The sequence below is a fragment of the Phoenix dactylifera genome, chromosome 17, assembly GCF_051530095.1.
Source record: "Phoenix dactylifera cultivar Ajwa chromosome 17, Ajwa_hap1_PhDact_Kaust_v1.1, whole genome shotgun sequence".
NCBI classification, from domain to species: domain Eukaryota; kingdom Viridiplantae; phylum Streptophyta; class Magnoliopsida; order Arecales; family Arecaceae; genus Phoenix; species Phoenix dactylifera.
The window spans coordinates 19,080,918-19,093,436 of record NC_143206.1 but is presented as its reverse complement, the minus strand read 5'-3'; the positions used below and the strand labels follow the sequence as shown (position 1 = coordinate 19,093,436).

Genomic DNA, 12,519 nt, shown 5'->3' with positions numbered 1-12,519 from the left:
TATAAAATTATAAAAGTATATGTATGTCTGCATATAGTAAAATAATATATTATTTTAAAATAATAAGATCGTGACCCCACATGCATATAATAAAAAATAAAAAGTATTGCATTCAAAACATATTTAAATGCAATATAACGGGATTATTAGCGGGTGTACTTCTATTTTCAAACAAAATTATGGCCATAAAATTTTTTTTTAAAAAATAATAATATAATCTAATGACGTGGGATATGGATAAGGTATAATACTAATGAATAGTATTTTCATTAGCGGCGGTGTATATTAAGTAAATATTTTACTATTAATATCACTAATTTCTGTATTAATTTAGTAGCAATAATGAAAAGTCCTTTATTTAATATAGTTCAATAAACTAATGAGCTTCTAAGTAATCATATTATATTGTTATATTTTGAAAAAGTTTTTTAAATAAAAATCTTACTTATTATCCAAAATAAAGAATTTTATTAATAATAAAAGCAAACAGAGGCCGGATGGAGAAGGGCGCAGTGGCGGCGTGCCAAGAAAACGCAGCAGAATACCGCCTTTTTCCCGGCCGAGTACCGCCAAGGTAAACAAGGGGAAGGAATGATCTCAGATTCCCAAAACCCTAAAACAATAAAAGAAAAGTTAGGGTTTGGTAGATAGGGAGAAGCCCGCCACCCCTTTCTTTCCATCTCCTTTTTCCTCTCTCTTCCGGTCCGCAACCCTGGGGGGAGGAACTTCGAGATCGAACTACTGGAGTTGGGGGTCATGGCCGGAATGGAGGTCGATTCACCGCCGGAGCGGAATTCTCCCCCGTCGCCCCGAGATCGCATCGTCCAGGCACGACTGCATAATCTCTCTCTCTCTCTCTCTCTCTCTCTCTCTCTCTCTCTCTCTCTCTCTCTGTCTCTCTGTATGTGTGCGTTTGATTTTCTTCGCGCGAGGGGTTGCGGGGGTTTCGGATATTTATTGGCCGTCGAGATCCTTTCTTTCTTTTCAGCTTCCGATTTCAGCTTTTGGGTTTTAATCTGGTATTTCTTTTTTTGGTAAGGAGTCTAGTTTTCCTTTTAGCAAGAAAGGGTTGCTTCGGAATACGGTTTATAATCTTGAAAGGAATCGAGAGGTGTTCTTTTGCAAGAAAAGCTGTTAGTGTAATCATCAAATCTTCTTGCGGTAAAGGAAGAATCTTTTAATATTTTTCTCTTATGATTTGTGTACGAATTTTGCTGATCCTTTTCTATTCCTTTTGCCTTTTTGGAGAGGGAAGTCGAAGAAAAAGTTAGTAGCTTTCTTCAGACTCCCGTGAGAATTCTTTATTACGTGGAAATTTGCTGCAGAATTAATGGTAGTGCATGACACTTGGAAGCGAGTTCACTTGAAAATGCTGATAGGTTTTACTGAAAATATCCTATTCGTGTGCACTCAGACAAGGGATAATTTGAAAGCTAGGAGATCGCTCAACTCCTTGTAGCCTAAAAGGAAATGAAGCACTCCCGGAGGACAACGTTTCTTCTCTCATAACGATGAACATCTTGTGGTTCATTAATTATAGCTGATTCCAACAATGCATTACACGGCCATATTATCTTCTTTCTTTTTTTCTTCTTCAAAAATTTCTACAATTTCTTGAATTTCTGATAGCTTGTTTATTATTTCACACTGTCTGACATACATCCACATTTATTGCTTAGTGATCATAGTATTGTCTTTGAAATTTCAGAGACTTGTTCGGCAAGGGGTTCCCCTGGAGTGGCTGGAACAGTCTCAGTTGGGACTTGTAACTTTCGTGAAGGAAAACAGATCCTTTATTCCAGAGATCGTGCCTGCCATCTTACCGACCGATGTAGATGTATCCGAGCCTCGAAGATCATTTAAATCAGAGACTGGAGGAAGCTACAGCAGCATCAATGTTAAAGAATTTGGTGAGAGCATGTTGTGGTTAAAATGGCTCATGTTTGAGGGTGAACCACAGGCATCTTTGCAGGATTTGGCTCAGAAAGCTGTTGGCAAACATGCCGTGTGTGGGGCTGTTTGGGGAGAAAATGATTTGGTCTACCACTGTCGAACATGTGAGCATGATCCGACTTGTGCAATATGTGTTCCATGTTTCCAGAATGGAAATCACAAAGATCATGACTACTCCATTACGTTCGCTGGTAGCGGATGCTGTGATTGTGGAGATATTACTGCCTGGAAACGTGAAGGATTCTGTTCAAAGCATAAAGGCACAGACCAGATCCAACCTCTCCCTGAGAAGTTAGCAAATTCTGTAGGTCCCATTCTGGATGCTCTTCTAGTGTGTTGGAAGGACAAGGTTTCATTAACAGAGCATCAGAAGCGGCTCAGAAAAGGTGATCATAGTGATGTGCGTTTCAAGGTTGCAAATAAGTTAACTTATGCGATTGTTGATTTGTTGCTTGACTTTTGCAAATGTAGTGAAAGTCTTCTCAGTTTCATCTCAAGAAGAATGTTTCAGTGTATTGGTTTATTAGATGTTCTTGTGAGGGCAGAGAGGTTCTTGGACAAGGATGTTGTGAAAAAGCTTCATGAGTTGCTCTTAAAATTGCTTGGGGAACCTCTTTTCAAGTATGAGTTTGCCAAAGCTTTCACGAGATACTATCCAGTGTCTGTTAGTGAAATCATTAAAAAAAGCAGTGATTCGATGCTTGAAAATTATCCACTGCTATCAACTTTCTCTGTGCAAATATTCACAGTGCCTATTCTGACACCACGACTTGTACGTGAAGTGAATCTGCTGGGTGTACTTCTGGGATGCTTGAGAGACCTTTTTCTGTCTTGTGTTGGAGAAGATAATCGTATACAGGTAACACGTCTATGCATTTTTTTTTTCCAATGTCATTGCATCATTCCCAAATTTTTTCTGTATTTGTCATTTGAATAGCCTCACTGAAAAAGTTTTGCATGCTACTTGTCAAGGATAAACATTTACTTACGTTGCTTATGAGATTAATTAAGGACGCGATACTCTCACCCATTAGCACAACAACTTGGTCTTACTGATCTATTGATTCTTTGGGGATATTCCTGTCATTCTTCAATCACATGGTTGGTTGGATATGTAACATCATGGTGAATTTTGATCAGAAACCTTCTTGCAGGCAAATAAATGGGCAAATCTGTCTGAAACGACAATTCTTCTGGTTAAAGATACATGGTATGTTTTGAGCCATGAGGAGGTTCCCAAATACATTGCTCATGAGAGGCCTGAAATTTCCAGAACTTGGATCAAACTTTTAAGTCTTGTACAAGGCATGGATGCTCTAAAGAGAGCAACGGGTCTTCACACAGAAGAGGAAAATGAAAATCTGCCTGAACCATTTGTGTTGGGGGACTATCTTGGCCATGTCCATACTCTTTTGGTGCCAGGAACATTATCTGTTGTTGAGTCTAAGGAAATAAAAGATGTTATTGGAATACAAGGTTTGAATGACAGTGATAGTCTGCGCAATATAAAAGTGGGAGGGCTTTCTCAAGAATGCTCTACATGCAGTTTAAGCAGCGGAAACAGCAGATTGGATTTTGGATTGCAATATCATGATGTAAATACTGATATACGGAATCACTTGTCTATTCCATCTTCTGCCATATGGTTGATTTTTGAATGCCTAAAAACTCTTGAGGGATGTTGGGAACCAGAAACTGCTCCAAGGAATAATTCCTTTTCTTCTGATGCTCTTAGTGGCGGTGGTTATAGTTTCTCGACTTTGAGGAGGAAATTGTTTAGGAAAAAGAAGAGCACAAATAGTAGCAAGGTTTACAGGGCATCTGTGTATAGGGAGCGTATTGATGGAGACCAGGTGCCTACCCCTAGCAAGCATCATGAGAGGCATCGCCATCCTCTTATTCATGGTGTAACTGATAATTATTCAATGGATGTTGATGGCACCACTGACATGTATACTGAACATGCTTCTACGAGTGGATTGTCAGATGATAGTCTACTGGAGGTAGACCCTGGTACAGAATTGGAAGCATTGGGTATGTTGAGTATGGCTGATTGGCCTGATATAGTTTATGATGTCAGTTCACAGGATATATCTTTTCACATTCCTTTACATCGTTTGCTTTCGTTGCTGCTGCGAGAAGCAATGAAAACATGTTATGGTGAAACTGAAAAGCTGGAGAAGGCAATTGTGATTTCTTCACCACCTTCATCAGCACATCACCACGAATTTTTTGGGCAGGTTTTGGGTAGTTTACAGCCTTATGGATTTTCTGCTTTTGTGATGGAGCATCCACTAAGGTTAAGGGTATTTTGTGCTCAAGTGCGTGCAGGCATGTGGCATAAAAATGGTGATGCTGCCATATTAAGTTCTGAGTGGTATCGTTCTGTCCACTGGTGAGTCTATAATGCAAATTTTTGAATTTACAAATAGAAGAAGATCCTTAGTAAATTAATCCGAGGTTTTCACTTTTCCTTTCCTCTCTAGGCTTGAACAAGGGCAAGAATCTGATCTTTTTTTGTTGCAATGCTGTGCTGCATTAGCTCCTCCAGAGTTGTTTGTCAGGAGGATTCAAGAAAGATTTGGTTTATCAAATTACACATCTCTGAATCTTGCAGAACATAATGAGTAAGTATCTAATTTCTCCATGTAGGCATATTGCCATGCCAAATGTGCATTTAATCTCTTCATGTTTACTTCATGCATGCACACCAAAAATTTGTGATAATGCCCTGTAGCATATTCTTTGTTAGTGGAAGAGAAAAGGTAAGCAAATAATGAAGCATCTGCTGCCAGTTTCATGTTGCCACAAATTTGTAGAATTACGGTGTTCTGATATTCTGGTATAATAACTTGTTCGATTTTCATATGAAGCTTTGCTTGCAGATGTCGTTTAGCTGTTTAAACTTCCCATAAGACAGTGACATACTTGAATTAGTAGAGAAAGTATATCTTAAAATTTTTATTCTTGTGAACTATGCCACCGGACACCACACCTTTTGTTTTTATATTTTGATGTTTGTGAAGATCTAGCACTCATTTTTTAAAATATTGTTCTTCCATGGTGCTCACGAAAATATTGCTGCATCAGAATCTGTCGTTGTATGTTTTCTGTTGTTCTTACAACCAGTCAAATTTGCATCCTTTTCTCTTCCCTGGTAAAGCTGTTAGAAAAGGTTTAGTAACGGGAAGCATTGCAAAATCTCAAAACATGGCTTGGTCGTTACTTCCGATTGTTGGTTTAATCAACTTGTTAAAAGCGAGGAGTGTGCATAACTCAAACTCAACTCAACTAAACCTTAATCCCAAACTAGTTGGGGCTGGCTACATGAATCCCTCTCCTCCATTCCACTCTGTCTAGAGCCACATGTTCTAAAATATGTGGAGTGTGCATCCTTTAGAGAATTCTATGCATTTCTTAATTGAAAACGATGCATACATTTGAGACTACTTTCTTGACTTTCGCCCAGAACTGGCAGGGTAGAATCTGTATAGACATTCTTGTCAGTGAAATAATGCTTGCTGTTTACGTCATTGTTTACATCAGGGAATACATGGAGTATACTTCTCCAGATTAAAAAAAAACATAAATATCGAGTTTTGGTGTTGTGGATCGATCATTAAGTAGTGAAAATTGAAGAGAAGCATCATGTGTCAAACTGGATTTTGGCTTATTCAACAATAATTGGGGAAAAATGCAGCTATTTTTCCATTTAGTCTGTCCTTGTTTGAATTAAGGTCTCCCTTCTGTATCTTAAGGTTTCACTGCATTTTCAGTTATCATGTGTTAGTGATTGAGTTCAGAATGAAGTCAAAAAAATTTAACTTCCTCAAAGTAGAGCAGATTGGGTCTACTCTTGATTTTTCCTGTATCGTGCAACTCAGCTGTGAGTTTACAGATAGTAGAACGTATCCCTGAATTTAACTACTAGCCGCCTAGGCATTTTTGTTTTCACAAGGTGTTGGTTTTGACTGCTTTAAACTTTATGTTGCATCTTTTCTCTTTTCTTTTTCTTTCTTTTTTTTTTGTTGGGGGGGAGGGGTGGTGGAGAATGAGCAAGTACCTTGACAGTGGTTCCCAGGGAATGAAAATAACAATGATGCAGATGCTGACTCAGGCTTTACAATATTGATTTCTTCCTTCTCTCAATTTATCTCTACCTTCATTTGCAGTTTGAGGAAATTCTAACATGTGGGAACTGGGAACTAGCTTCTTAACTGTTTGATAAGTGATTATGGTAGTAGCACAGTAACATGATTCTGTCATTGAGGAAAAATCTACCATACTTGTATCCATGTCATCTAAACTTTGCTTACAGCCTCACACCATATACCTATTTTAAGAATCTGAGCAAGTCAAGAACTTAATGCAGATGAATGGCAGGATATGGGCAAAAGGACTGACATAGTTAATATGAGTGAAGTTTTCACAAACAATAGGTAAGAGGTTTCCAGTTGAGGAAACCTCGTATGATTGTAGCCCAAGTAGTGAATTCCTGTGGAGATAAGAGAGTGAATAAGTTTGGCATGGGTGAACTGATTAGAAGTCAGTGCAGAGCAAGAGTTTAAAAAAAACTAGTATCAAGCGCCACAGCAAGTGTAGTCAGTAAATAATATGACATCTCAATGATGGGTGCTATAGTATATTTGATTTGAGCATACGAGTCAAATTACAAAGGATAAAATAATTAATAACAGAGGGAACTAATGAATTCAGAAAAAAAAACACAGAGAATCCAAAATAGTTAAATTTGCTATCATGTGCCCTACTAGCCAAGGTAGGTAAAGTTATGTTGGGTCTACGGAGCGATGTATGGCGATGGCTTGAGAGAGTTGAAGTATTTTATATGACCGGCTGTTGATAGATGTGTTGAAATTGTACTGGCCGTGGCTAATACAAGTTAAACATATTTTCTCACAATTACTGCTTGGCATTGGATTCCTTGGCACAAAGCCACAAAGGAAGATGAAGTTCGAACGAAATCATTTTGTTGGGCAGTCATGAGGTCTTTTGAAGAACATCAATTAGGGGGGCAAAAGCTTTAGGATAACCTTGAGGTTTGATGAAAAAAACAGTATTAAAGATGCTGGCATGATCTATTTTTCACCTTCAAAAACTTACAATTATTATTAGTAGTAAAACGGCAATATGGATTTTTTTTTTTTTTTTTTTGGGGGGGGGGGGGGGGGGGAGGGGGTGGTATGGGTTCAGCCTGATCAAATTATACTGTCCTTTTATTTTTTCGGTTCTTTGTAATTAATAATGGTAGTGGTCCTGCGATATGAAATGGTGTTTGAGAATGGGTCTGGGGGTGACAGAGAGGTATAGGTTGGCATATCTACTTTGTTGTTATTTTCTTTCCCCTACTCTTTGTAATTATTATTATTAATCTACAATATGTAATTACTGGTGCATACAGGAGTAAGGGAGGTTTATAGGTTAGGAAAATCTAGCTTCCCAGGATTGAGCTAGACATAACTTCTAACATCTCTTCTCGTCTCTTTTTCTTTGCTGATGACATTAAACTTGCAACTTTGTAACTTAGCTGGATTGAAGTTCAAGGTTGTTTTTTCACTGATATATTTTCCACTTTTTGATGTGATAAGGTGGGGGGGGGGGGAGGGGACATCACTGTGGTTGAAGAGAGTTGTCTGCTTTCTTTTTGAATTGAGAGTCTCCTATATGGTTTATGTAGTTATAAACTGGCGCACTACCAGCAGTTCACTGAGGGATAAAGAACACCTAGAATACTATCTTGTTAATTACTGTCCTTGAGAAATGTTGGAGACCTCATGCTCTACTTATTTGCTGCAGAACATTATTATTTATTCTAGCTTCATTTAATGTGGTCCATGCTTGGGATCATGATTTATGAACAGAGGACTGGATAAGAAACCTGAATATACTGGAAGATGGGGTGGGTCAATAATGCAGGTAAAGAATAATGTCAGTTACTACAGGTTCGCCATGGTGTATTGCAAAATTGAGTCAAATGCAGGTGATGTTACCCAAGGAAATTGATCATTTTTTTCCTGCAGCTATAACTTGATGAAGCCTTTTGCCCTTTATAGTAAAACTTATTTCAAAGTAGCTTTCTTCCAACCTTACTTGAAAAGCACAGTGTTTTACTAGTCTAATTTGATTTGAAATTTTCTTCTTTAGATGGAAAATTTAGTAGAAATATCGTTAACTGGCTGTCTTGAATCTTTGAGGGCATGAAATATGCAATCTTCTCGTGGCTATGGTAAAATTTTCATCAGTTCATAACAAGTGCTTATAACAACTCCATTATGTGAATTCAACTCATTTTTTTTAACTATCATTTTCCCTGTATGTCAATAGCTTGAACTTAAATTCTACCTTCTAGAAATTTGTCCATTATCTTTACCTGTTATTTTTTGTTTGGCTGAAGTTCCTTACTAGATTCAAATATGTTAGAATGGAACATTGTGTGCCAAAACTTTTACATTGAAAGCTTTTAGTATGTAAGAGATGTATATCATTGGGAATAGTTTTAGAAACCATGGTTTCTTGCACATTTTGTGCCTTATTATGGTAGAATAATTTTTGCTGCATTTATCGGAGAAACAGATTATCATCTATTTCTCTCCTAGATTTTTGCATATTCGCATTTAATAGTAGTAAGTGCTACTCTTGGCACGTGGACAGAGCAGCAGAACTTGTGTGAAGATTGCACTTCCTAGGGCATGTGTAATTACTTTCTAAAAACTTTGATCTATAGTACAGAACCTTCATATCTGCATTTTGTTTGACGCTTTTGTAAACCAGTTATACTAGAGCCCCCCCCCCCCCCCCCCCCAAAAAAAAACATGTTCTAAACAGATCTTTCAGTCAAATGCCTCAAGGAAAACATTATTTTCAGGTATGAGCCAGTTCTGGTGCAGGAAATGCTCACTTTCATCATACAAATAGTCAAAGAACGACGTTTTTCTGGACTTTCTCTAGTTGAAAATTTGAAGAGAGAGTTGGTCTATAAGCTAGCTACCAGAGATGCAACTCATAGCCAGCTGGTAAAAGCTCTTCCTCGCGATCTTTCAAAGAGTAACCAGCTTCAAAATGTTGTCGATATGCTTGCGGTGTATTCGAATCCATCTGGCATGAAGCAGGTTCTGCTCTATGTTGTAATATATGTTTCTCCTTTCGAAAATTTTGGCCTGTGATCAGTTAAGGTAAACTGATATCTTCCTGCATTTCAGGGTAAATATTCTCTTTGTAATTCTTACTGGAAAGAATTGGATCTGTATCATCCCCGCTGGAATTATAGGGATTTGCAAGTTGCAGAGGAGAGATATTTTCAGTTCTGCCAAGTTTCTGCACTTGATGTTCAGCTTCCTCGATGGACTGCCGTCTTTGAACCCTTGACTACCATTTCTAGAATCGCTACATCAAAAGCAGTTCTTGAAATTGTCCGTGCGGTTCTATTTTATGCTGTTTCGACAGTGTCTCGTACTCCTGACTCTGTTCTCATAACAGCATTGCACTTACTTTCTTTAGCATTAGATATTTGTGATTCACAGACTCGTGATAATCAGTCTTGCATGAGCTGTTCAGAAGATTCTTTTCCTATACTGACTTATGCTAGTGAAGAGTTTGATATGAGTGCCTCTAGTGAGTCCATGTTCTGGAAGAACCAAAGCTTGCTGTCACTGCTAGTTTCATTAATGAGGAAGCATAAGGAAGAAAGTGACAACAGTTTTTCTAAGACAAGGCAGTGTAACATTTTTTCTCTGATTGAGAATTTATTGAAGAGGTTTGCTCAGCTGAGTACTGATTGCATGGGTGTTCTGAAGCAACTGGCGCCAGATGTGGTCTATCGAATGCTTCAGCAGTTTCCTGATTCTACCGTTCAGAGTTCCGCACCATCTTCTGATGCTGAGGAGCGTAGGGCAAAAGCACGAGAGCATCAGGCTGCCATAATGGTAAGATTTTGTAGCTTTTTGTTTTTTGTGTGATCAAATCTAGATTATTTTTTTGACTAACTATTTTAAAGTTTAACCTATGTATTCATTTTGAACCTTCAAGCTTGATTAATCCTTCATTTTTTTTAAAAAAAAGATTCTGTGCCATAGCTGCGCAAAATTACATGGACGTGTGTGATGACTTATCAACTTGATATATTTGAGCCGTGTGCTCCCTAACAGCCTTTCAAAGTTATGTGTGTGGTGAATTCAGCATGTGGTTTCTTGCGCTTATCATTTGCAAGATTGTTTCCTTGGGGCATTTGAAGTTAAAGTCCCTGAAGATGAAAGACGTGAGAAAGATGATTTAGGTGATTGAGGAAAATTGATTTTATGTTTATTCACACTCTCAAAGAAAGAAAATATATGCATGTAGAGTTGTTGACCTGCACATGTAGTTTCTGTCAGCTAGATATATTCCCTTTGAGAAGCTTTTCATGAGATACGTGATATTCACCCTTACCAGAGTTTGTAAATTGTCAAATTCCATGTTATAGCCTACTGTTCTCAAATCTTTAAACCAGGAAAAAATATAAAGATCTTTCTCAGGTAATCAATCTAGAGGAATCGTATAGACTTCATCTTTTGATTTTCAAGTTGCCCCAGCATCGGATTACACTTTTTCAAACTTCATTGGCACAATAAGTACTGTACTCTCTTGGTCATCGAATTATTTTCGAAACAATTCTCTATGCTGTTATAGAGAAACGAGTGTTTTTGACTCCTTTATGCACAATTACAATATGTTATCACCTTTCATGTGGCGTGTGATGATATTACTAAACAATCTATATAAATGACCATTATAATATATAATAGACCAATATCTCTAAAGGATTTATTTGGCATTTGGTTTGATTGGTCATGGGGCTATTCATGAATATCAAATGTATGAAAAATAAGGCTTGATGTTTGTTTGATCCATATATGCCAGATAGCCATGCAGTAAATATTGCATGTAATATTAACGGGCTGTGGGCATGTTTAGAAGCAGCTCTTTTTCGTTTTGAGGAAATTGATCCTATTTGAACTTGTTGTTCTTACAAATATTGTGATTTTTGGAAAATTTGTGATGTGCTTACAGATATTGTAATTTCAAGAAAACTTTGTTTATTTTTGTGTAACTTGTCTTGTTCATTGGGTACATTGTAGGCAAAAATGAGAGCGGAACAATCAAGATTTATCGCCAGCCTTAAGTCCATGACTAATGATGAACCACATGTTCCGATATCCAAGCAAGAAGTATCAAACCCAGAAGTTGATCATGTCCCCGAGGAATCAGCACCTATTTGTGCTCTTTGCCATGATCCAGATTCCCAGAGTCCGTTGTGCTTCCTGATTCTTCTCCAGGTAACAATATGTTTCTGATAATTTACTTTAGAATGTTGGGCATTCTTCAGATTATATCATAGTGAAATACTTTTGTATCTCATATTCAGTAAATTGTCAAAAAGAATTGCTCGCTAGAGTGCTTGCAGATGCATACCGATCACTAGGTCTTCTCATGATTTTCACTTTTTACTGTCAGCGGATACTTGTATGCCATCAAGAAATTACTGGTTTTCATTGTTGTTTTCCACTATTGACTGTACTTTCATTTTCTCACTTTATTGAAATTAGAAATCTCGGCTTACAACTTTTGTTGAGAGAGGTCCACCATCATGGGAAGATGGAGGCCAGTCAGATAAGGAGATACAAGCAATTGGAAAAGAAGGGCTTGTTAATGCATCTAGTGGTGACTCAAGCAATCCAGCGCAATTAGTTCAGGTTGCGGGCCTTGATTTTTCCGTTGATATAGAACCTGCAGAAGGTGATGCATTTCTATACTTTTGTAAAGAACGGCTTCCTGATATTAGAAATCAACTGCCTGCTGTATCATGTGATACTGGCACAGACACATTGTCTCTGGAGATGATAGAGGATGAAATCTATCAGTCTATTATAGGGGATATACATAGTATTGAATCCCATTCAGAGGCACCGGATGGTAAACAGACATGTTCTACTTTTCATATTCCAGTAGTTTCAAAGAAAAGCAGAAACATAGGGTCTTCTGTGCTTGGAGAGTGCATTGCATATTTGACAAAAGAAACTTCAAGACATCACTCTTCCATTAGTAATTTGCAACATCTTGCAAATTCATCATCAAAGCCTACTTCTTCAACTGCCAAAATCAATAGATTTGGTCCGAGCAATTGTGATGGGATTCATCTTTCTTCTTGTGGGCATGCTGTGCATCAGGAGTGTCATGATCGATATCTGTCATCCTTGAAACAACGGTATGCTGTGTAAACTGGAACTTGGAATATATTCATTTGTTTACAGAAGTTTCATTTTTTTTAATGATGCATTTAACTGTTGAGCTTGTTTGAATAATTAGAATTTGTTTATAGAGTTCCTTTTATTTGATGTTTGATATCCTGCTTGTAGAAGGAAATGAAGAATGACCATGTGATAAAGTTGCCCTAATGTGTGTCATGGGTATGTTGCACTCTTTGAGAAGACAACTGAAGCTCATCTCATAATACCATGAATTTCTTGAACAGTTGCAATTTTGGACATCAAGTTTTCCTTTTTCCATAGATGA

The 12,519-nt window shown here is 37.6% G+C and overlaps 1 protein-coding gene across 3 annotated transcripts in view; it reads left to right on the top strand.

The window, feature by feature from the left end:
• The first annotated feature begins 469 nt into the window (after positions 1 to 469).
• Positions 470 to 12,519, top strand: part of LOC103721993 (E3 ubiquitin-protein ligase PRT6-like) — a 33,067-nt gene continuing 21,017 nt past the window's right edge. For all 3 annotated transcript variants that reach the window (XM_089928205.1, XM_089928204.1, XM_089928203.1), the window contains exons 1-8: positions 470 to 828; positions 1,709 to 2,812; positions 3,108 to 4,348; positions 4,440 to 4,580; positions 8,837 to 9,080; positions 9,171 to 9,893; positions 11,085 to 11,282; positions 11,553 to 12,211. In XM_089928205.1, the coding sequence (XP_089784331.1) occupies positions 757 to 828; positions 1,709 to 2,812; positions 3,108 to 4,348; positions 4,440 to 4,580; positions 8,837 to 9,080; positions 9,171 to 9,893; positions 11,085 to 11,282; positions 11,553 to 12,211 (4,382 nt within the window). In that variant the 5' untranslated portion in view covers positions 470 to 756. The remainder of the gene's footprint in view (positions 829 to 1,708; positions 2,813 to 3,107; positions 4,349 to 4,439; positions 4,581 to 8,836; positions 9,081 to 9,170; positions 9,894 to 11,084; positions 11,283 to 11,552; positions 12,212 to 12,519) is intronic.